A 24,731-nucleotide genomic window follows, 5' to 3' on the forward strand; every position below is an offset into this window, starting at 1 on the left:
GTGGACGAGCAGGTGGCCAGGAGCCTGTCCGGGGAAGCAGGCGGATGGTGGAGGTGGGGCCACGTGGGAGCCGAGACTGCGAATCCTTGCTGCGTGCTCCGTGTCCAATGGGACTTTCCTTACAAACACAGATGCACAGGTAAGATCATTAAGAATTTCAAGTCAGAGGTCTGGGAGCTTCGGGGCCTGGGGGCTTCAGCGTCCACCCGCCACTGCGCTGCGCTGCTGCACTGGGGCCGCCCATGAAGCCGCGAGCCCCACGTTCACGCTAAGGGACGGTGGATGCCGAGGAGGTAGGAGTTGCAGACATTCAACAGAATCCTCTGGAAGTGGCGACTGAGGGCCAATCGTGAGGGAGCGGGAGAGGGTGTAGGGACAAGGCTGGAGGAAAAGCAGGCTGGAGTGTCTAGACTCCAAAGGCGGATGCACGGAGGAATGCTTTCCATTGCTGCTGTAACAGATTGCTGCGAATTCGGTGGCTTGAAACATGAAAATGTATTATCTTACAACCCTAGGGGTAAGAGGTCGGAACTTGGTCTCACTGAGCTAAAAACCAGGGTGTCCCCAGGACCGCATTCCTTCCGGAGACTCGAAGACAGAACCTGTCCCCTGACTTTTCCAGCTTCCATGGCTCGTGCTTGTCTCCCGCCTTCCCAGGCAGCAGTGTAGCATTTGCAGTCTCTCTCGGATGCAAACTCTCCTGCCTCCCTCTTTCTTATAAGCGCCCTCATGATTGCATGGGGCCCGTCCAGATAACCTCTCCAGGTCAGCCGATTAGCAATCTTGATTCCACGTGTTCACAGCTTCCGGGAATTGGGACGGGCATATCTTTGGAGGCCCCGTTAATCCACCGGCCATGATGTTTAAGGTTGCTTTATGGCTGCAAAAGCACCACCACAGTGGTTTCAACAAAACAAACCAAAAAAGCAGGTTCATGGTTTAAGAATCCCAAGGTTGGTTTGATCGCGTGATGAAGCGATCAGGGACGCAGGCTCTTTTCTGCCCCCCCTCCCCCCGCCTCCCCCCGTGCCGGGTTCAGAGCACTGTCTCTCATCCCCACACCCTTCCCCTCGTGGTCACAGGACGGCTGCCAAAGCACCAGACCTCACATCCTGGGCAGAAGGAAGTTTGCAGAGGGGCCTTCTAATGCTGCTCTCTTCGCTTAAAAAAGAGAACTGTCCGCTTGCCCTGTGGTCCCATGGTAGAGAGGCAGGACAGACAGACCAGATCTGCTGACCAACTCAAGCTGAGTTTACCAGCTGCAAATCAGGAAATGCCAGTTCCTGGATGGGGTGGGGTGTCAGTGAGGGCGCCGGTGGCCAGACTCTGAGAACGGTCTACGACTAGAGTCAAAGATTAGGCTGGGGCCAGGGGTCAGCCTGTGCCTGGGCCAAGCTACAGCCACGATCACAAATAAGCCCACAGTGTGGGTCCCGAGTCAGTCTATGGCTTGAGTCAGAGGCCACTCTGTGGCTGGAGTCGGGTGTCAGCCTGCAGCCAGGGTCAGAAGTCTGGCTTCAGTCTCTCTCTCTGGACCTCTCTTGTCTCTTTCTCCTCTGGAAAGACCTGTGGGGAGCTCGGCCACCTGTCTGTAAGGAGGACAGCAGAGTCCGGGCAAGATCCTATAGGTGGCGTATGGTAGAACCTGAGTGGCCAGAGGAAAACGGAGGCAGGGAGGGGTGTATGTAACGCATGTGGCCACGTGGTGAGAAGTGCAGGATAGAACCTCTGTGCACGCACGGTCACTGGCTCTGCACACGGATGAGGTCTGGGAGTCACGTGGACAGACGCAAACACGGGTTGGTGGGATGCTGCCTCGGGACCACTTGTCTGGGGTTTCCATCGCTCCAGTCTGTCCTTTCTGCAATAAAGTAACGTGAACTGTAGAATGTCACTTCCTTTATGTGTATGCCCTCGGCTCCACGACACCCACAGACCAACTCAGTAGAATGAAAAGGCCAGCAAACACTTGGACAGGCGCTATCGCGAGCCTTACATGTTTAATCTAACCATGTCGGCACTATTATTCCTTTTTTACAGATGAGGAAGCTAGCACAGAGAGGTTCCATGACGGCCCCCCCCCCCCCCTCACACAGCCGGTCCTTGGAGCACAGGGAGTTCCCAATGTATGTCAGCTAAGCCCTTTCACCGGGTGCTGGAAGGGGCGGGGGATCTTCCAGGCCTAGTTTTCTGAGCTTGGCACACGCCATGGGACTGGACTTGGACCTGGAGCTACTGGAACCTCTGGGGCCAGAGTGGGCCACTAGAGGGCAGCAGGGGCCAAGGAGCTGGCCTCCAGCCAAGCCCACCAAGCCCGCCTCTCTCCCGGGCCAGCTGCCTACAGATGCGGTGGGAAAGGGTGGGGTTCTGAGGGAGCCTGGCAGGTCCTGCTGCTGTCAGGTGCCTCGGCCCGTTCATCACAAGAGCACGGGCACCGCCTGGCCTTCGCCCCTCGTGGCATCTGTCCTCATCCCCCACTGTGGCTGCAGGGACGTCTCTTCTCTGCGTGTGATGGGGAGAAACTGAGGCCAGAGTGGTCACCCACCTGCCCATGGCCACACCTCTCCGCGGGCAAAGGCAGGTTCAAACGGAGGCAGGACGAGGCAGAGCCTTGCTTCTCTCAGTGTCTGTCCTCATCTAAAAAAAAGGGGGGGTGTAAGGCCATGGGGGGAGGGGCGGGTAGGAGTCAGGGTGCATCATGGGCAAGTCCCACCCGCCGCTGTGAGCGGCCGCTGAGGTCATGCCTCCCTTGCCGCGGAGGCTCAAAAAACCCTTGGTGTCTTTTTAAATTAATAACTTTTGTAGGAAAATGATATCAGAAAATGTATTCAACAGGATGCGAACAGAGATAGCTACGTCTCCAGAAACAGTCATTTGTGACGCCCACAAGCCGCCAGGTGCTGGGGCGGGGGCTGGGGTTTCCGGTGGCTTTCACTTTCCTATTTATACCTTCAGGTTTTCTCTGAATCGAGAAGGCTGGCACGTGCCACTTTAATAACCAGAAAGAAAGCAACAAGTAGGTTCTTTGTTTAAAGAAAAAAAAAAAAGCAGATGCACCCACCACCTAGCAAAAAGCTTGTAAAATTAAGTGTGCAGCGTGAAGGCGCGGGACCCCGAAATCAACGGCTCTGGAGGCCCCCTGGGGTCAGCTAAGGCCTTCCTCCGGTCCGCTCCCCACACCCCGGCCACGCCCAGCCCCCCTGGGCCGCGCCACCTCCGGTCCCGCCTCCAGGGGGCGCTGGGGAACTCCGCAGCCAGCATCGCTGGGGCCACACCCACCGCCTCCTTCCAGCTCCTGGGGGAAGGGGGAGGGGGAGGGGGAGGGGGTGGGGGGGAGGCCTGAGCTGGGCGCACCCCCTCCTCTGACCCCGCCCTCGTGACTCCCGAGTCCCATCTGGTGCAGTCGGCTGTCCCTCCGTCCCTCCGGGTCTGTGCCTCCCCTCCAGGCGGAGACCGCGGAGTTGTGCGCGGACTAAAATGACCTACCAGCCCTGCTTTGTCCAATACCGGTCCCGCCAGCCGCAGGTGGCCCTTTCAGTGTACAGGTTAATACAATACATTTAAAAATCCCTCCTCAGCCACACAGCCACGGTCCGAACGCCCCCTCGCCCGTGGCCAGCGGCCTCCGTGTTGGCCCTTTCCCACCGTAGAAAGGTCTGTTGGACAGCGCCGTCCACACACTCCGCTGTCTTCCTATAAAACCGCTTCCTGAGGTCGTTCATGGAACCCAAGTTCTCATTTTTTTCTGATTTCCTTCCTGTAACTTTAAAATAAAACTTTGATCCATGCTCATAACTTGAGACATGTATTTGGGGTTTAACAATTGCCTGCCAGGGAGTGACATTTGAATGAAGGAGTGAATCCCAGGCCTGGTGTGGGGCAGTCCTGACCCAGGAAGGGCAGGCATAAGCCGGGGGGGGGCAGAACCGGGGGGTCAGAAGCTAGGGCTCCCCTGTCAGGCTTAACCAACGGCAGCGGGAGCCCCAGGAGACTCACAGGGAAGTTCTGAAGAAACCTGAGCAGTGGCCAGGGCGGAGAATTCTAGATTTCTAAGCTCTTTGTACCTTTAATTCTTTTTTAAAAATATTTTTTATTGATGTTTTTACAGAGAGGAAGGGAGAGAGATAGAGAGTCAGAAACATTGATGAGAGAGAAACATCGATCAGCTGCCTCCTGCACACCCTCTACTAGGGATGTGCCCGCAACCAAGGTACATGCCCTTGACTGGAATTGAACTTGGGGCCCTTCAGTCCGCAGGCTGACGCTCTATCCACTGAGCCAAACCGGTCAGAGCATGTATGTACCTTTAATTCTTGTCACCTGTGCCCCAGCCAGGCTGGAGTAAATCCGAGACATGGTGAAGATGATTATGTGGAGACTATCTCCAGGAAAACTCCCAGGTTTTATTATTCTTTTGTATGTAACTGGACAACCAGTGGGTCCGGGCTGCCTGTCACCACCTGAGCCAATTCAGCAGAGACGGGGTGGAATCATGTAGGACCGTTTATTCCAGTCCTGCCGGCAGGAGGGGAGAGCAGCAGGTCACCCACAGAAATCTGCTCTGCACCCCACCATCAGCCACTGCTTATACTGGGTAGAGCAGTGGTTCTCAACCTTGGCTGCACATTAGAATCACCTGGGAATCTTTTTAAAATCCTGATTTCTGGGCCTCATCCTCTGGAAATTTTGTTTCTTTGTTACTAATGTTGTGGCCCCACCCCATAACAAAGAAACAGAATTTCCGGACAATGAGGCCCAGAAGTCAGGATTTTAAAAAGATTCCCAGATGATTCTAATGTGCAGCCATGGCTGAGAACCACTGGGGTAGAGGGACAAGGCTGACACGGGCAAGTAGGAAGGACAGGCATGGGACAGTGGCAGGCTGCAGTGGTTCCAGGGTACAGGCAGTGTGGGGCGGCAGCGGCGGGGGTGCCCAAGAGAACGGGTATCTTTGGCGCCTCCGGGAGAGACTGTTTAATCTTTCCATGACAGGCAGTTCTCAGAAAAGCAGGGTGGGCTGCAGTCTGATGTTAGCGCCCGTGTGCCGGGGCGTACCACTCTCAGCCAGGTCAGAATGTGCTTTCTCTGGTCAGAACAGAGCAATCATGGCTAATAGAGCATGGCTAATATTTCTTATAACTATGGCTAGTCCCCACTATTCCGTTTCTGCCCCTAACACTTTCTGTTTCCCAATGAGAAAACGGAGGCGCAGGCAGGATGAAGGGGACATAGAGAACAGAGAAGGGGTCTAGGGCTTGACGCCCCAAAGGGCCTCGGGGTGTCCGGCCTAATTTGGAGACCAGGGCTTGGGAGCCCAAGGACCAGATTTTAAGGGGATTTGAAAAAGTATTTTGTCAAGGAAATTCCAAGAAGGGCCCTGGCAGCCAGCCACTCCTCTGTGCAAATAACTCATTCCTGGTGGGAGTGCCTTTATTCCCGGGCGAGGGTACCAGCAATGAGGACGCTAACCAGCGCTGCTGTCAGGGGGAACCTCAGTCCTCCACTTCCGCAAGGCGAGAGGGAGCCCTATTGGAGGACTTCCAGGGGCTCCCGCCCTCTCATTGGCTCCTGCTTATGGGCGGGTTACCTTTGGGGATTGGGAAGATGAAAGAGAGACGGGTGTCTATGGGGCCATGTTTCTCAGGGGGTGGGGCTAATGTTCATTTAAGCCAAATATAAATTCCTCACTCCAGCCCCCATTGCGCCCGGCCTTCCTCCCACCACTGTCCCTGGGTCACGGCTGTGGCTGGTCTTTCTGTGCTATGGACACGCCTCCTTAAAGACCTCCCTTTAGCTCCCTCCCGCGCCCCCCCACCCCGCCCCGATCTCAGACCCCGTTTTCTTCAGAGCACTGTCAACTGATGGTTGTTGGCACCAATTTAACAGCAACAGGAATCCCCAAGTTGGGGTGTGGTGAAGGAGACTTTTCAGAGTAAAACAGCTCAGCTATGGCTCAGCACGGCTGTGGAACAGCATGGCTGGAAGGCAGCCCGGCGGCCCCTCTCTGGCCGACAGCTCCGCTCCCAGATGCTCTGCTCCTTGATGTCTCACTTTGAAGAGGCAGCTTCAGTGTTTCAGCTGAGCCAGGCAGACTCAGCTGAAAGAAAAGTGCCTTCTCAGAGCTGGAGGGTAGCTGGTTTATACGGACAGGAGTCCCTGCCCTTGATCCCTGATTGGCCTATCCACATGTAAATGAGGACTCCAAATCCTCACAATTTGATTGGTCCAAAAGGCACTGTCCTGATTGGTCAGGATAGAGCCACTCTGGTTGGTTGGAGCTGCACAGCTCCAATTGGATGGGGGAAAACCTCAGTCTTATTGGTTGAAATAGGACCCCAATAATTCCTTTATAAGGGCTGGCTCAGATGGCAGAAACATTGTGCAGGCAGACAGTTCAGTGCAGGCTTCTCCCTGAGGTGCAGCTTGCACGAGAGATCTGTGCATGGCTATTGCTGTTAGGGTCTGTGTGTCGTGTTTGTTTGTTTTTAATTTGAGCCCAGTTAGCCACCAGGAGCCCTTCGTAGTCTTTCTTAGGGTTCACAGCACCCACTGGTGTTTGCAATTTTCCCTTTTGTCTGTTTCATGTCTGTCTCCCCAACAGACTGTAAGATCCAGGAGGAAAGCAACCTCATCTCACTGTTTCCTCAGCACCCAGCACAGTACCTAGCATAGTAGGTGCTCAGTTAATATGGGCGGGGTGTGGGCTTTCCTGCTGCCTGCTTTCTGCTCTGCTTCCTTTGTCCTGTGTTAAGCTGGAGAAGGGGGTTGGGGAGCAAGAACAGTGGCCTTTCTCCAGCTTCCCTGAGCCTGGGAGTGGGGTTAAATGCAGGGAAGAGACGGGAGGTGTCTCTAATTCTCCATCCCAGCCTCCCCAAGCCCACCCATTTCTGTCACATCAGCCTCAGCTGACAACCTGGGTCTCTTTCTTATAAGATCCTGAGGAGAGAACAGTGACTCCTGCCTCCATTCTGTTGCACTTCAACCCAACTGCCCCTCCACCACTCCCACAAATGTATTTCCTCGGTTTGCCGCTTAATGTTTAAATTGGGTTTTCTGAGACGATGCTCAAAGTGGATTAGAGCTGACAGTTGAATAGGTGCCATGCTGCACATGAGATGGCATCCCCTGGGGCTGGAGCTCTGCAGCCAGGCCTGGCTCCAGGACTTCCTCGTTCGCTGTGTGACCCTAGGCCAAACCTCAACCTCTCTGGGCCTGCTTCCTCAACTGTAAAACTGGGATGGCTGGACCTGCCTACTAGAGCTGACACTGTGGGTATACAGCACTTGGCATGTTGCTTGGCACTAAACGGCTATTTTTTTTAATTATCTTATTTTGTTATGAAGGCTTCTGAAGGCAAAAGTCCAGAGGCCTAGTTCAGGCTCTGCCATTCACTGTTGACCTTAGCAAATCCCTTTTCCTCTCTGGAGCTAAGTTTCCCCACTGCAAACCGTGCGTGTGTGCATGTGTGTGTATGTGTTTTGACGTGTGTGTGTGTGTGTGTGTTTTGATGTGTGTGTGTGTGTGTGTGTGTGTGTGTGTGTGTGTGTGTGTGTGTGTTTTGACTCCAGCAGCTAAAGAGAGAGTTTTGGGCTCAGCACAAAAGAGACACTTTAAAAAAAACAAAGAACCAAGGAGACGCTTTTAACAAACATCAGGCTGCATGTAAGGTAGTGAGCTCCCCGTCACCTCTAGTGCACTGTGCAGAGTGCCAGAGCGGGAAGGAACCCTAAACAGCCAAGCCTCTCATTTTGAAAAAGACACAGAGTAACACAGACCTAGGAGCTTACGATCCCCTGCCTGCCGCCTGAGGCCCCGTCCATCACACCACCTGCTGGATGTCCGGAACAATCACCTAGAGCGCCTGGTGAGGCATGCCTGGGGTCAGCTATGGGCCTGCTGCCAACTCGCTGTGTACCTTGGCAAAGCGTGCCAGCTGCTGCCAGTGCCCTTGCCAGTGGCCCTCCACCAGTGGCAGAGGGGAGTGGGTGGACGAACACCACAGCCCCCCACCCCCACTTTGCAGGGACCCCTCCAGGCATACACGGTGCATGGCTTCCCAAAGCTGCAGGCAGGGGCAGGCAGCAGGTGCTGGCGCTGGCGCTGTTTGAGAACACCCTCTGCTGCCTCCTGCCCGCCCTGCCTCACTGCCCGCCCTGCCTCCTGCCCTTCCTGCCTCCTGCCCGCTCCCCAAGCAGGGCTTCCTGGGATCCCCCCTAAATCAACGCATTGCACTTGAGTCCCTGTGCGGAGTCAATGAGTTAACAAAGTACTCACAATGGCAGTAGGCTTGTTTCATAAGTAAAAAAAAAAGAGAGATAAAGAACCTTTACTCATATAAAACTCCCCCCTTCCTGTTCCAGCCTCCTCAGCAAATACAAATATTAGGTTTAAACAATCTTTGGGACACACACACACATTACTCAGCATGCGGTCCGGGCCAGCGTGCAGGCGAAAGGTGCTTGGTGTCGGCGTCTGGAACACCTGGCTCAGCCGGATCTCAGGGCGAAGCTCTCCCTCTGGTCTCTGTGGCTGCCAGCCACGGTGTCTGCGAGGCACAGACCGGCCCAAGGTAGCTGGGTGTGTTTATTCTGGGGACCCCACGCCTACCAGGGCCCCCAGCAAACTGTCAGTGTGTGGAAATCACCGTTTTTCGTGTGCTGCTGGCACCCCCGCTTGACTAAGCGCCCTCCACAGCGCAGATCCTGCTCCTGTCCGCCTAATGGGGCTGTTGAATGGACAGCACCTCTGGGCTGATGACCACGCCTCCGGGACCGGGCTTTCCCCTCCGTCCCCCAAAACTCCCAATGCGTCCCCGCTGCTTCGTTAGTTTCCAGGCTCGGCGTCCAGTCCAGTGACATGGCAGCAGCTAGTCCCAGGGCCGGGCAAGATGTGGGCAACCGAGTGACCAGGTGGACAAGCAGGCCTTGGGCGGCGTGACAGGGGCAGTGCGCGGAGAAGCGTGGACCGATCAAGAGGCTAACAGCTCGCTCCCAAGCCCAGGTGCCGGAGGCTCCGGGGCCCTGCAGGTGGCTCTGTGGGCCCCGCTCCCGCGCCTCTGGCCGCGGCACACGCTGAGCACTGTCAGTGTTGAGGACAGGGTCCAGCCTCTGTGGCCCGGGCCCGACAGCCTCACTTCTCACGGCTTCTCCGAGCCTCGGCCACGCCAGCCTGGCTGCCCTCCGGGGGGCAGAGGGCGTTTCACAGGCAGGGCCGAGGCACACACAGCAACGGGGCGCACACCTAGGGCGCACTCATGCCTGTGGGCCCCGTGGAGAGCATGGCCACCATCTGGAGGGTCTGGCTTGAGCTCTGAGCATGGCTGGGGCCCGGCTGGAAGAACAGGGGGGCCTTGCCCTCCTCCAAGACACCCAAGGGTGCCAGGGAGGCCGGAGGGAGGCTGGCCTCCAGCAGAACCCCGCCTGGCAGGGGGCGCCCCAGGGGCTCGGAGCTGCCTCCACAGCGGCAGCCACAGCAGCGGGGGGCCACGCCGTGGGCCTCGCCTCGCTCCTCCTGGCCGTGACACTGCTTCAGGTGGCCACACAGGTGGCAGGTGAGGGCCGAGTAGACGATGCCGCTGCCCAGGTCGTCCCCGAGGGGGGCCGTGGCCTGCTCCAGGGCGAGCAGGTGCTTCTGGCTGTCCTTTCCCTGTGCCACTGGCTCCAGACCCGGGCACTCCGGGGAGCCGCTGGGGAGGAGCGAGTTCTGAGGGCTGGGAGGTGGCCCCATGTCCAGCCCAAAGGTGAACAGGGGGACAGGGGCAGGCACCCCAGGGCTGCCAGGAGTGAGGCCCTGGAAGGGCCTGTAGCCCCCCTCCCCGCCGCTGGCCTCCACCCCAGGTGGCGCTGGGCACACGGCACCGCTGGCCAGCAGGCTGGAGAGGGCCTTGTACCCGGCTTCTCCGGGAGGGCCGCCCGCCTCGCCGCCCTGGGCGCAGCCCTGCCTCACCGCCTGCGCGAACTGCCGGTAGCCCCCGGGGGCTGAGGCGGGGGCGGCCGCCCTGTGCTGGAGGACACTCCACCGGAGGCCCTGCTCCCAGGTTTCTGGCTCAGGCTGGAGCGCAGCGGGTGGCTCAGAGCCCCGGGGAGCAGAGAGGACGTTGGGGTCCCCGTCCTCCCGGCGTTCGGCCAGCTGCGGGTCTGAGTCCAGCTCTCCTGGACCCGAGGGCAGGCGCAGCAAGCTGCTGAAGCTGCGGTAGGCAGGGCTGTCGGTGATGGTGGCTGCGGGCAGCTCTGCGACAGCCGGGCAGGCCGGGCTCTGCGTCCGAGTGGCTGGGGGCGGCTCTGGGTCAGAAGGCTGCCCCCTGCCCCGAAGTGAGGCCTGAGGCGCCTCACCTGGGAACTCAGCCCAAGGCACCTGAGCACCCACACCTGCTGAAGGAGGAAGAAGGCAGGGCTCCCCCGAGCCTGGCGGGCAAAAGCCCCCCTCCGCGCCCCCGAGCAGGTCCAGGAGCAGGCTCTCCGTCAGCCGGGCCGCGATGCCCGCCCTGCCCTCCTGGAAGCTGCCGCCGCTGCTCTCAGGCGAGGGGCAGAAGCTCCCTCCATCTTCCTCCACCGGCTCCTCCTCCTCACTCTGCACCGGGGCCTCGAGCAGCTCCACGCACTTCACCACGCTGATGCTCTCCGGCCAGAGGACCGTGCTGCTGACCTCCACGGGGCGCCAGGCTGGTTTCCCAGGGCCCTGGACAGGCCTGCTCCTGGCCGCCTGGGGGGAACCGTCACCCCTTTCCACGCCAGGCTCCAGTAAGCAGGGCAGGAGCTTCGTCAGACACGTCTTCCAATATCTGCAAGAGCAAAGTGTGGTCAGGGCTCAGTGTCTCCACTTAAAAACTCCTATTCATCCCTCAAAACCCAGCTGGAAGCCACCCTGGACTGATGCCTACCTATTGCAGATGTGCCTCCTGGCTTTGCAATCACTGCCTCTCCGTCTCCCCCATGCCCGCCCTGGGAGCTCCCGGAAGGCAGGGTCCCTGCCTGCCTTCGGGATGTCTGGAACTCAGCACATAACCTGGGACCACTACAAGCTCAGACTATTGAATAAATCAAAGTCTTTGTCAGATGATAGGATTTAAAACACATATCAACACACAGCATAAGGAATGCCCACTCAGGATGGCTGCAGGTCCAGGGCTCCCAGCTGTGCCAGGTCTAAACTTTAGCTACTGCCCTGTGGGAGGCCCAGAGGCCCTGAGGGGGCGCTAGGAGGCTAAAGTGATGGTGGCATCCTCAGGGTTTGGGATAGTGGTGCTTGCCAACCAGTACGCAATTACGTCAGCACTTTAACAACAGGCACAGCTGCCCGGGTACTTGACTCTACAGCCTCGCTCAGGCCAGAGTGCACCCCAAGGGGCTCAGCACCTGCCTGACCCACCAGGGAAATTCAGGGGCCCAGCCAGCAGCCACCTTCCCAGGCTGCTCCTCCTCCTGCTATGCCTCGAAGGAACAGTGCTGAATGCCAAGGAAGGGAAGGCAGCATGGAGGGGTGAGGGACCCCACTCTCAAGATGGGGCCCACCACGCCAATCCCCCCCCTTCCAAATCCACACAGGCCATGACCGAAGTTCATATACATACGGGCACTTTTCTGGTTCCTGGCCCCTGGACCTCTTCCCCCGTGGTGGCACCTGAAACAGAGAGACAGTCGATGAACAGGGCGGAGAGGCCTCCCGCCAGCCTGGCCACAGCGAGGTCCGTGTTCGCCGTGGGAGGACTGTAGGCCCTGACGTCACCCGGGTCGGAGGTCAGACCAGGCCACTGCCGCTCCCGGAGCCTCAGTCCCTGGGAATGAGTGAGGCCGCCCTAATATTAAGTTGCTGTGGCTGAAGGCAAAAATGGCCACTGTCACCTGCAGCTCCTCCACCCCTTGGACCTGGCCTGGCCCTGAACTTGCTCTGGGCAACAGAAAGTGGTATAAGTGACACCGTGCCAACGGCCCAGCCTGCGGGAGGATGAGACGCACGGCTGAGTCACTCCATTGCGCAGGCGAAGGTCAGACAACTGCCGCTGGGACGAGCCAGCCCAGAGAGCTGCCCTGCCCAGGCCAGATAAGCTTCGGGATAATTCGCTACACAGCAAAAGCTGACTGATACAGGGACGACGCCGACTCTGTGCAGGGCCCTGTGATACACACCTTACATGTACTGTCCCGGTGAATTCCAAAGGCGGCCTGTTATATAAACACTATGACAACCCACACGAGAAAACCAAGGCTCGGAGAAGTTAAGCCACTCGCTCACACCCAGTCCACTCTGCGGGTGAGTCGCAGAGCCGGGGTTCAAAGTCAGCACCACCGACTCCAGAGCCTGCCTGAGGGTCGCTGGAGACCTGAAGGCCCTGCACCCCCTGCCAGGATCCTTCCTGGAGAACCCCGATGAGCTCAGGCAACCCACACGTGGCCATCGCTCAGGGCTGGCCACCCGGCCGGCCCACGGAATCCCCACTCCTTGCAGGTGAAGGTTTAGGAAAGAGCACGTGATGCCACTCAGGCCAACGAGAAAGGAGATTTGCTGGCGCTTTGGCGCAGTTTCCTGCTCGTAAGAGGAACACACAGGAGCCGTGTCCCCCTCTGCCTGGCCTCTTGGCCTCCGGCCCTGGTACAGGTACCTCCCCAGGAGGTGACATGCAGATGACCTCAGGGGCCATCTCCTCCCAAGGGAGGGAACCCACCCAAGGCTGAAAAGGTGGCTCTGAAAGCCGAGGGGAGGGGTAGCCTCTGGGCCCCCGATGACCACACTGGGCTGCAGAACCGACCAGCGCTGAGACCTTCCTGACGGCTCAGGTGCCAATCCAAAAGCCAGTGCGTATCTTTAACATCCCAGACGCCTGAATCCCAGCTCCCGATAGGAGCATCCACAGCATCCGGACCAGCCCTCTCCTACCTGAGGCTCCTTGATGACAGCCATGAGGGAGCTGTGGGCCGGGCTGGGGATGTGGTCCCACCATTCCTTCTTAATCCTGAAAAAGGAAAGGAAAACGCCTTGGTCTCTCTTCCCATAAAAATGATCATATGGCCAGTACTTCCTAGGGGTCAGGACCAGGTTGATTGGTTTTGGATGTCTCACCCTAAGCCCATGGAACAGGTCCTACTGCCAACCCCATTCACAGATGAGCACACTGAGGCTCACAGGGCTGAAGGGACAGCTGGCAGCAGAAGAGCCGGTTGGTGCCCCAGCGTTCTGCTCCCAACTCGCTGCCTCTGTCCTCAGTGGAACAAGCCCAGGGAAGTAGGAGGGACTCAAGCTGCAAAGAATTCGGGGTGTGCCCATCAGCAGTCCCCCACCGAGCAGCTCAGAGTCAGGCCAGGGGAGGCCTGAGAAGCCGAGGAGGCCCTGGGGGAAATAGGTTCCTCCCCTCCCCTGGTCGGCCTGGAGCCATGGAGTGTCAGCTCTGAGGGAAGGCCCTCAGATTGCCCCTGGATCGGCCTCCGCTGACTCCACTCAGCCAGTCAGCATGTCCGTACTGAGCACCTACTATGTACCACTCACTGTGCCAGGCCTCGGGGACACAACAGTGAACAAGACAGACAAAAACCCAGCCCTCACGTAGCTGATCTTCTAGAAGAGGAGACAGACAGAAATAACGATAGGACATTAATTATGGCATCAAGTACCATGAGAGAAAATAGAGAAGATAAAGGAATAGAGAGGAATGGAGGGAGTGATCCAGGAAGGCCTCCCTGAGGAGGTGACCTCTGAGGGGCGACTGAGGTGGAAGAGGAGCGAGTCATGGTGATGCCAGGGGAAAGGGCTTTCCAGGTAGGGGCACAGCGAGTGCAAAGGCTCGGAGGGAACTTGCTTGGTGCGTTCAAAGAACAGCAAGAAGGCTGGAGTGCTGGACACAGTGAGTGGGGCTGGGAGGACAGGCGATGGGGAAACTGAGGCGCAGAGAAGGGGAAAGCCCAGCCCACAGTGACTAGGAGGTGTCGGTGACAAGACACGGAGAGGAAAGCTTACAATCCCTGCACACTTGCTGTGTGCCCAGCAGAGTGCGGGACACTCGCTCAGTCACTCCTCGGCCATCACTAATCCTCACATAGTGAGGTAAGACTCATTAGTCCCATTTCAGAGATGGGAGGACTGAGGCTCTGAGACACCCTGTTTCCTGGGAACCAGGCTCCTTCTACCTCCACCCCACTGTGATCCAAGACTTTCTCAGGACTCTTGGGACTGACAAAATACATTCTCGCTATCTCTCAGCCTGCAAAGGAAGAGCCAGTCACACAGCTACCAGCGCCAGGGCAGAACCCGAGCCCCGGTCTCCCGACTCTGTCAGGGCAATCGGCTAGAATTCCGCGGCCTATGGTCACCTGCCCCCAACTGTCTGGACCATACCCCGGGCAGGATCCGCCTCCCTTTCCCAAGGGAAGGCCCTTCCCAGCCCCACGCTGGCCAGCTCCCTCCCCCAGGCAGGCCTCAGCTCAAATATCCCCTCCTCCCACCGGACACAGCGCCCGGGACACCTGTGCCCTGCGCCTGTTGTTTCCCTCAGCGCTTGGGCTGCTGTGGAAAGCGCCGTGGCTGTTGCAGACCTGACAGCTGTCTCCCACAAGGAGCACAGAGTCCTGCGGGTTTTGTTTCAGCTGTTGCCTCAGTGCCTCGCACGCAGTAGCTGCTCAATAAACATTTATGGTTCAAGGAGGACTGCAAGCTGACAGATGAGCGGAGGGACTCCTGCCCACTCCCACCCAGGGGGCCGGCCCAGGACTCACTTGAGGATGCTGAAGTAGCAGGACAGGCAGACGACCATGATGACGATGCAGGAGATGCTGACGGCAAGTGGGAGGTGCTGCTCCCAGGGCAACTCGTAGTCTGGAGGTGGGAGGGACGCCGTGAGCCCGCATTGCGCTAAGTGCAGCCTGGTCTCCATTTCCCAGGGCTGGAGACCGGAGCCGCAGGACAGTGTGTCCCAGACCCCGCATGATCGGGCCACCCCCAAGCCCTCCGCCTCAGCCCCTGCTGCCCTCCCCTTGCACCCTGAGCCCTCACCACACGGGCCCCCTGGCTGCCCCCTGCTCCTCCACGCTCAGTGCCAGCTCAGGATCTTGCACTTGCTGCTCTTCCTGAAGCACAGAGGTCAAGGGCAGTGACTCTGGCCCTGGACGACCTGAGTTCAAAGCCTGGCTCTGTCGTATCCTCACTGGTGGCCCGGGACACGTCCCTCACACTCTCAGTGCCTTGGTTTCCTCACCGGCACAATGGGGTTAACAACAGTGCTCATCTCACGGGGAGATGTGAGGGTCACGTGACTCACTACCCACTGCACTCAGAGCAGTGCCTGCAGGCCCACAGCTATCACCTTCGCACAGCGGGCTCCTTCTCCTCGTCCCCTTCACCCTCGCCAGCTCCAAAACCCCCCCCCCACGCCCTCTCTGCCGTTGCCCCTCTCATCACTCTGTCCCCTTTCCCAGAGACCAACTGCCCTCTGGGTCTAGATCGATCTGATTTCCTCTTTTCTGTATGTTTATTTTCTGTCCCCCCCGCCCACAAGTGCCAGTTCTAGAAGGACAGGATTTCTGTCTGTTCTGTTCCCTGAGCTGCTGTATGAACCTGGGAAGGTCCACATGTATGATAATCCATTTTATGTGAGAGAATTCAACATTTCTACTGCAAAAGCCACGTGATAAAGTTGCAAAGAGTTGTTTTGGGGATGCAGCTACAAGTGAGGGCTACATTTCCCAGAATCTCTTGCAGCTACGTGTGGCCATGTGGCCAGTTTCACCAATAAAATATGAAAAGGAGTGATGTGTCACTTCAGGCTAAGGTTTTTTAAAAATATATATATACTTTACATTGATTTTAGAAGGAGAGGAAGGGAGAGAAAAAGAGAGACAGAAACATTGATGAGAGAGAAACATTGATCAATTGGCCACCTCCTGCATGCCCCCCACTGGGGATTGAGCCCGCAACCCGGGCTCGTGCCCAGGCCAGGAATTGAACCAGTGACCTCCCGGTGCACGGTACAATGTTCAACCAGCCAGACCAGGCTAAGGCTTTTAAGAAGCAGGGGTGGTCTCCCTGCTCTCCTTCCCCTTTGGTTGGATGCAGACAATGGCAGGGCCCTTAGAGATCCTTAACTTGGGGTCCACAGACCTCCAACAAGGTTGCAGACAGAATTCAGAGCTCTGGGACTTGGATGGGAAGGAAACGACATTTTATTTTCACTCACTTCCGACACCTCGCATTTCCTCCCATTAGGAACGGAGGGAGCAGACCACGGTGAGAGCATCACCAGCCACTCAGCTGCCGACAGAAACCACAGCTGTTCTCCTACACATCGCGGCTGCCAGATCACAAAATGTCACCTATCTCATCCGCTTTCCAATGATAGCATTTACAGAACTGCCCTCGCTCCTGGTTCTAATGTGTTAACAGAGGAGCATATATTCCCAGATAACAAGTATATTTAAAACATTTTTATAACTGCATTTCAATAAAACTAGTTTCCCCTGTAACCCTCTGTGCTTTATTTTATAACTTTAAAAACATTATTCTGAATGGGTCCTCAGGCCTCCCTGACCGCCAAAGGGTCCATGACACAAAAGGTCAATCATCTCTGTCCTGAGAGATGGAGCCGCGGGAGGAAGACCGCCCACAGACCGGCACAGCTCACGTTGGACTGTTACTCAGCAAGAAGCACGTTTCCACATGTGAAAGCTCGGACCGCGTGGGCGCCTGTTACTGCAGCCTCGCCCGCTCGCCCGCCCGGGCCAGGGCGCCATGCCCGTCCTTCCTCTGTTACCTGCCGTGGCGGCGTCCTCGGATGGAGACCCAGATGCTCGGCCAGGGCCAGTGTCTGGGCACAGCGTGAGGTGGGGGGGATTCTAACCGCTCAGCACTCACCACGGATACTCACCGTGAAGCCACTGGACGCGGGGGCTCCACTCGCTCCACAGGCTGTTGTAGTCCGGAGCCCAGGCCCGCACCCGCGCGCTGTAGCGGGCCCCGGGCCTCAGGGTGCTGGCTGGGACACGGAGGGTGCGCTCCATGTAGGTCACATTGCTGACAAGGACCTGGGGAGGGAAGGAAGACATCACTGCACAGCTGGGGGCCGCGGGACCACTCGCACTCGGGCTGCTGTCCGTGGCTGACCCCACCGTGAGTAAGAGCCAGCAGCCTGGTGTCCGGTCATTCCTCCAGCTCAGGCATTGTTTGGCACCTCCATAGCTGTGACCGGACTCGAGGGAGAGGGGTCAGGAAACCGGCTCCCCCTACCCCCACTGACCAGCCCTCTGACATGACTGGGGCGAGTTGATGAACCTTTCTGAGTGCTAGTTTCCTCATCTGTAAGTTGAGGGCAAGGGTCCCTACTGTCACTTCCGGGCTCTGTGACCTTAGGTTAGTGACAGAACCTCTCTGGTCCTCAATGTCCTCTTCTGCAATGAGGATAATAAAATGCCTGCCTCCCAGGGTGGCTGTAAGGAGTAAATGAGTTGATGCAGAGAAGCGCTTAGGGCAGGGCCTGGCACGCAGGGAGCGTGATGATCTTTCCTAAGCACAGAGTCACCGGCCCCTCGCTCCCTCATGGGCTCTCTAGGGCAGGGGTCCTCAAACTACGGCCCGCGGGCCACATGCAAATACAAATATTGTATTTGTTCCCGTTTTGGTTTTTTACTTCAAAATAAGGTATTTGCAGTGTGCATAGGAATTTGTTCATAGTTTTTTTTTAAACTATAGTCCGGCCCTCCAACGGTCTGAGGGACAGTGAACTGGCCCCCTGTATAAAAAGTTTGAGGACCCCTGCTCTAGAGCCTCACATCCAGCCCAGTCACACGGCCCCAAACCTCAGCCCTGCCCACCAGCCCAGTCACATGGCCCAAACCTCAGCCCCACCCACCAGCCCAGTCACATGGCCCCAAACCTCAGCCCCGCCCACCAGCCCAGTCACATGGCCCCAAACCTCAGCCCCGCCCACCATCCCAGTCACATGGCCCCGAATCTCAGCCCCGCCCACCAGCCCAGTCACATGGCCCCGAATCTCAGCCCCGCCCACCAGCCCAGTCACATGGCCCCAAACCTCAGCCCCGCCCACCAGCCCAGTCACATGGCCCCAAACCTCAGCCCCGCCCACCCAGCCCTCACTGAGAAGTCTTCCAGGATCTGTAGCTAAGTGGACAAGGTAAGATGAGGAATAGAATGTGTTGTCTGCTGCCTGTTGTGCTAAAAAAAATGGTGTCAGATGGACTCTGAGGGCCTCAGGATCCCCCCTTGCATCTTGCCCTTGTGGGGGTCCCTCCTCTTGAGTGTGGGCAGGACTGTGACTTGTTTCTCACCGACAGAACATGCAAAGGTGATGGGTGTGTGGGACCGCATGCCGTGATTACATCATTCCGACTCCCAGGACGCCCTCCCTCCCCCTGGCTGGCTGGGAGAAGGCCACGAGAGGGAAGAAGGGAGGGTGGCCTCCTGCAAAGGGCCAGCAAGGACCTGCGGCTCTCGGCCCAACAGCCCATGGCACACGGATGCTGCCAACATCATAGGAGCCGGGGAGCCATCCCTCCCTGTGAGCCTCAGGCGAGACCGCAGCCCTGGCCACGCGGGGCCCAGACCCCTGACCCCCAGAAACGATGGGGCAGCAGATGTGTGCTGTTTAAAGTGTGGTGACATCATGTGCAGCATGGAAGGCTGACGTGGAGTAAAGTGGACATCACGCCTGCCCAGATGTAAACTCTGCAAGGACACACCTCAGGCCTCTGCGGCTCCAGCGGCCTCCCGCCCTCCCCGCCCGAGGCAGAGCCGGGGCCAACCTCTGGGAAGAGGAACTGGAGGCTGAGGCTGGAAGAGAAACACATTCCATCCTAAGTCCTTTCTACCGTTGGCATTTTTTACTTCATGTAAATAGTACTTTTTCAAAAAACTTTAAAAAATAAGATGAAATGAAATCTGCGTTCAAGATAGATTCTGCCGGCGAGTGGGTGGCCTGAACCCTGTGCCTGGGGCTCCTCTCCCTGCCGGTCCCTCTCTTCGCGGCTCTCCCTCCTCCTCTGGCCGCTGCAGCCCCTTCCCGGCCGGCCGCCGGCAGCTCGGCTTGGAGGCAGGAGTGAGTTGGGGGAAATGTCTTGTGTGAAGTGAGCTGAGGGAGGCTGCACATTGAGAAGGCACAACCTCAGCAGGTTCTGGAGAAAGTGGGGGGGAAGCGGAGCTTTCCCGGGGAGCAAGGGGGGCTGGGACAGGACGACAATGTCCTCCTTTCTTTCTAAACATGAGAAGTTTGAGCTGGAAGCAGCAGCTGGATCTGGTTCCCCACAGGAATCCTACACCCTGGAGAGCGGGGATTGGGAAATGGGTCCTGAGAAATGAGAGAGCCGGGGCCCGTGAGGGACGGCCGGTGGCGGCTGGTGTTTAACAAACAGGCCGCTGTCGGGGAGACCGCGTCGGAGAGGACGATCCTGGGCAGGCGCAGAGCTCGGCTCTGGAGTTCAAGTCCTGGCCTCGAAGCCCAGCTCTGCCTCCAGGTGAGACGTGGGGAGGGTGTCTCACAGCCTCTGCCCCACCAACAAGAAGCCGGACCTGACTTCTGAGGCCTGGGGCAGCCCTGAGCCCCTACGTGCCCATGAGCCCCAGCCCAGGCACAATGACCAACTCTGTCCACCACCAGAGCCCGGCCAGGCCCTGATTCCCATCCCCAGTCTGCTTTGGGGAGCCACCCCTCCCCTCCCCTCCGGCTCACTCCCAGCCCATCGGCCTGGGTGGAGCTGACCCCACCTGCAGCTCCAGAGGTGGGCATGTGACTCCCCCCGGCCGATCAGAGCACAGCCCAGCACCCTCTCTCCAGCCCACAGCCTGTGATGGGTCAGAGATTGGCCAATGGCCCAAGCCAGGCAAGTGAGCATCGAACTGGTCCCAGGACGTTTACTGAGAATCACCTGGACAGAAGGGCTTTGGGACCTACGCCTGGAGCTGCTCCTGGGCACGTCGGCCACATGAGGGAAGAGCCTGCCTGAAAAGGGAGCCAACGCGGAAGAAAGCAGGGCCAAGCGACAGAGATATTCCTGGGGCCTGGGTCCGGCCGTGATAAGCAAATAGGTAAATGTCTTTGGACCCTTATCTCCCCCTCCCCGCCCCAGACTGTACCCTGAACAGGCACAGCACCCGGGAGGACTGATGGACAAAGCCGGACCGCCTCTCCCCACCTGCTCCGAGCCTCGCAGTGTGTGCGCCCATTCCTGCTCCTACCCCACATCCTGGCCCACGGCCAAGAAGGAACCACGCCTGAGAGACGGAAATCGGCATCACCAGCTCCCGCGTGCCAGGAAGAGCAGCAGCAGCAGCAGAAGCCGACGTGGAGCTTCATACGTCTGGGCCTGCACCTGGCCGCCGCGGGAGGCCAGCCTGGGCCCAGGACACAGGGCATGGCTCAGCGCGGGCCTCGACACTCTGGCGGAGGGGTTACAGGCCCGGCATGCGGTGGGGGCGGGAGGGGGGAGGGGAACGACGGGGTTTCCAAGGCCGTGGCAGTCGGGAGAAAAGGAGGAGGATGTTTATAACATCCTTTGTGCTGGGCATGGGAGCTTAGCTGTGTCACCCACCCCATGCTCTCAATAGCCCTATGGGTGGTCCTCTTACCCCCATGTTACAGATGAGGAGACGAGGTACAAGGAGGGTAAGTGCAAGCTCGAGATCATGCAGCGGCAAGTGGCAGGGCAGGTACTGGAACCCAGTTCTGGGGGACGCCGGGCCCAGGGTGACCCCCACCCCCACCTGCAACTAAAAGAGCGGCCCCCCGCCATCCTTGTGTCCGTGCATCCGGCCGCTAGTATCTACTTGATAGACCCGCACTGCCTGTGCAAGCGCCCATAGCTCATCTAGAAAGGAACCGGGCCTGCTGGGCCCGGAAGACAAGTATCAGACGCCATGAGTGTCACATGAACGTCACCGCAGTGAGACCCAGCGACAGCCCTAAATTATGGCTGGACTGTGTCCTCGGGGAGGCTCTGTGTCGGGGCCGCACCTCCTCCTGTGGCGGGAGGGTTACTGAGCCCGTCAGCTCCGCTGAGACGCCTGCCTTGACCAGTCAGGGTCGGGAGAGAGACGATGATGAGTGAGGGTCTCGCGGTGGGACTCGGTCATCTGAGAGTGTCCCTCCCGGCCGCTGGGACAGCCAGCTGTGCCCAGAGCCTCCTTTACCGGGAGGAGCAGGGCCCACAAATCATGTCCCTTCTCTGCGCGCTGGGCACCAGGAAGGGGTGGAGGGACAGAAGCCGGGACTCTAGGTCCTGGGGCTGCTGTCAGCCGGGCTCCTCTCTGTCCCCCACCCTGGGGCGGGGTCTCCGCTCCCCGAGTCCCAGGAGCTGGTGCAGAACCCCCACAGCGCCCACTCACCTCCGTGGGGTCGTCTTCATTTGAAATGTTGACCAGGTAGGAGAGCTTGGCGTGCAGACTACCATTGGGAGGGTACGGGTCGCTCCAGGTCAGCTGCCACGTGTGGGAGTCGGTGGCGTTAACCGTGAGGTTTCCGGGGGCCCTGGGTTTCACTGGGGAGAAGCGGGGCCTGGTGAGGGCTTGTGGGCCCTCCGAACGGGCCATTGAGGTTCTCAGTCAACACCACCTCCGCACACATTTGTAAGGCACCACGCAGGCTCACAGTCATAACAGTTGCAATCCTAGCACTCATTCTAGCGTCGCTCCACTTCTACCTGGAGCCACAGGGAACCCGAAACGGAACCCAAACTTCAGTGTTTGCACCTTCGTCCTTCACACTTCTGGCTGAATCTGTGAGCTATATTACATACTACGTATTTTTGTTTATTTTGATTCATGTGTTTAAACTTAGGCTCTTTTTAAGCAATCATACCAGTGAGATCACAAGTATATAATATGCATTAAAATCATGCCCTAGCCAGTTTGGCTCAGTGGATAGAGCATCGCCCTGTGGACCAAAGGGTCCCAGATTCAATTCTGGTCAAGGGCACGTACCTCCCTTGCAGGCTCCTCCCCCACCAGGGCCCTGGTGGAGCCTCACGCAGGAAGCAACCAATTGATGTGTTTCTCTCACATCGATGTTTCTCTGTCTCTTTTCCTCTCTCTTTCACTCTCCCTAAAAATCAATGGAAAAATCCTCAGGTGAGGATTTTTTTAAAAAGTCAACAAACACGTGTGAAAATTATCTTAATTCATGGGTTTGTTCATGGGTCAACTTGAATAACCCTGGACCACCAGTGAGCAGGATGAGCGGGCCCTTCAGGAACTGCTGTTGGAGAGGTGGAGGCTGCGAGACCCTGCGTCTCCTGCTCAGTAGCTATGTGACCTTAGGCAGGTTATTGCCTTCTCTGCACTACAGTTTATTCAACTGCAAAATGGGCATAAGAACTCTCTTCTGGAAACTGAGGCTCAGAGAGGTAATGTGACTTACTCAAGGTCACACAGCAATAAATGGTGTTTTATTTTTTTTAGAATCTTTATTGTTCCCATTTTTCCTCATTGACCTCATCTAGCCCACCCCCGCCTCCTACCCCAGGCCTCCACCACCCTATTGTCTGTGTCCATGGGTTATGCATATATGCATACAAGTTCTTTGGTTGATCTCTTCCCACCCACCCTCCCACCCACCCCTGCCTTCCCTCTGAGATGAGACAGTTTGTTCCATGACTCTGTCTCTGGATCTATTTTTTTTTTCTGTTTATTTTATGCCATTTTTTTTTTCACTTAGAAGATTTATTTTTTTAAATCTTTATTGTTGAAAGGATTACATATGCCCCTTTTTTCTCCCACTGACCCCTTATAACAGTCCCCTCTCTCCCCCAACCCCCACCCCAGGCCTCCACCACCCTATTGTCTGTGTCCATGGGTTATGCATATATGCATACAAGTTCTTTGGTTGATTTCTTCCCACCCACCCACCCTCCCCCGCCTTCCATCTGAGATCCCACACTCTGTTCCATGCTTCTATGTCTCTGGATCTATTTTGTTCATCAGTTTATTTTGATCATTAGACTCTACATATGAGTGGATCATGTGACACTTGTCTTTCTCTGACTGGCTTATTTCGCTTAGCACAATACTCTCCAGGTCCCTCCATGCTGTCTCAAAAGGTAAGAGATCCTTCTTTTTTACTGCTGCATAGTTTTCCATGGTGTAAACGTACCACAGCTTTTTTTATTCACTCATCTACTGATGGGCATTTGGGCTGTTTCCAGATCTTAGCTATTGTAAGTTGTGCTGCTATTAACATAGGTGTGCAAATGTTCTTTTAATTTTTATTTTTCCAAAATATGTTTTTATTGATTTCAGAGAGGAAGGGAGAGGGAGAGAGAGCTAGAAACATCAATTATGAGAGAGAGTCATTGAACAGTTACCTCCTGCATGTCCCACACTGGGGATTGAGCCTGCAACCAGGCATGTGCCCTGGCTGGAAATCAAACCGTGACCTCCTGATTCATAGGTTGATGCTCAACCACTGAGCTATGCCAGCTGGGCTATATGTTCTTTCTGATTGGTGTTCCAGGCTTCTTAGAATATATTCCTAGAACTGAGATCACTGGGTCCAATGGCAGTTCCTTTTTTAATTTTTGAGGAGACTCCACACTGATTTCCATAGTGGCTGCACCAGTCTGCATTCCCACCAGCAGTGTATTAGGGTTCCTGTTTCTTCACATCCTCTCCAGCACTTACTGTTTGTAGATTTGTTGATGGTAGCCATTCTGACAGGTGTGAGGTGGTACCTCATTGTCGTTTTCTTTTTAAAAATATATTTTATTGATTTTTTACAGAGAGGAAGGGAGAGAGAGAGTTAGAAACATCGATGAGAGAGAAACATCGATCAGCTGCCTCCTGCACATCTCCCACTGGGGATGTGCCCGCAACCCAGGTACATGCCCTTGACCGGAATCGAACCTGGGACCTTTCAGTCTGCAGGCTGACGCTCTATCCACCGAGCCAAACCGGTTTCGGCCCTCATTTAGTTTTAATTTGCATCTCTCCAATGATTAATGACATTGAGCATTTTTCCATGTCTCGTGGCCATCTGTATGTCCTCTTTGGAGAAGTGTCTATGCAGGGCTTCCGTTCATTTTTTATTGGGTTGTTTTTCTTTTGTTGAGTTGTATGAGCACTTTATATATTTTGGATATTAACCCCTTAACAGATATACCATTGGCAAATATGTTCTCTCATACAATGGGCTCCCTTTTCATTTAGATGCTGTTTTCTTTTGCTTTGCAGAAGCTTTTTATTTTATTTTGATGTAGTCCATTTATTTTTTTATTTTGTTTCTCTTGCCCTAGGCATTGTATCAGTGAGAATTTTGCTACATGAGATGTCTGATATTTTGTTGCCTATGTTTTCTTCAAGGATTTTTATGTTTCACAACTTACATTTAAGTATTTTATCCATCTTGAGTTTATTCTTGTGTATGGTCTAAGTTGGTGGTCTAATTTCATTTTTTTTTTGCATGTATCTGTCCAATTTTCCAACACCATTTATTGAAGAGACTGTACTCCATTGTATGCTCTTGCCTCCTTTAGTGAAGATTAATTGAGTATAATGACTTGGGTTGACCTCTGGGGTCTCTGTTCTCGTCCATTGATCTATATGCCTGTTCTTGTGCCAGTACCAGGCTTTGTAGTATAGCTTGATATCTGGTCTTGTGATCCCTCTAACTTTGTTCTTCTTTCTCAGGATTGTTGCGGCTATTCTGAGTCTTTTTTTGATTCTATATAAATTTTTGGAGTGTTTGTTCTAGGTCTGTGAAGTATGCTGTTGGCAATTTAATAGCAATTTCATTGAATCTGTATATTGCTTTG

General features: G+C 56.3%; 1 protein-coding gene across 2 annotated transcripts in view; it reads right to left on the reverse strand.

Moving 5' to 3' along the window:
* Positions 1-8,299: 8,299 nt before the first annotated feature.
* Positions 8,300-24,731, reverse strand: part of LOC132232825 (interleukin-4 receptor subunit alpha-like) — a 42,371-nt gene continuing 25,939 nt past the window's right edge. For both annotated transcript variants that reach the window (XM_059692482.1, XM_059692483.1), the window contains exons 5-10: positions 21,313-21,464; positions 16,847-17,003; positions 14,703-14,802; positions 12,874-12,949; positions 11,570-11,619; positions 8,300-10,780 (exon numbers count right to left, since the gene is read on the reverse strand). In XM_059692482.1, the coding sequence (XP_059548465.1) occupies positions 9,241-10,780; positions 11,570-11,619; positions 12,874-12,949; positions 14,703-14,802; positions 16,847-17,003; positions 21,313-21,464 (2,075 nt within the window). In that variant the 3' untranslated portion in view covers positions 8,300-9,240. The remainder of the gene's footprint in view (positions 10,781-11,569; positions 11,620-12,873; positions 12,950-14,702; positions 14,803-16,846; positions 17,004-21,312; positions 21,465-24,731) is intronic.

This window comes from Myotis daubentonii, chromosome 4 (assembly GCF_963259705.1).
Source record: "Myotis daubentonii chromosome 4, mMyoDau2.1, whole genome shotgun sequence".
NCBI lineage: Eukaryota > Metazoa > Chordata > Mammalia > Chiroptera > Vespertilionidae > Myotis > Myotis daubentonii.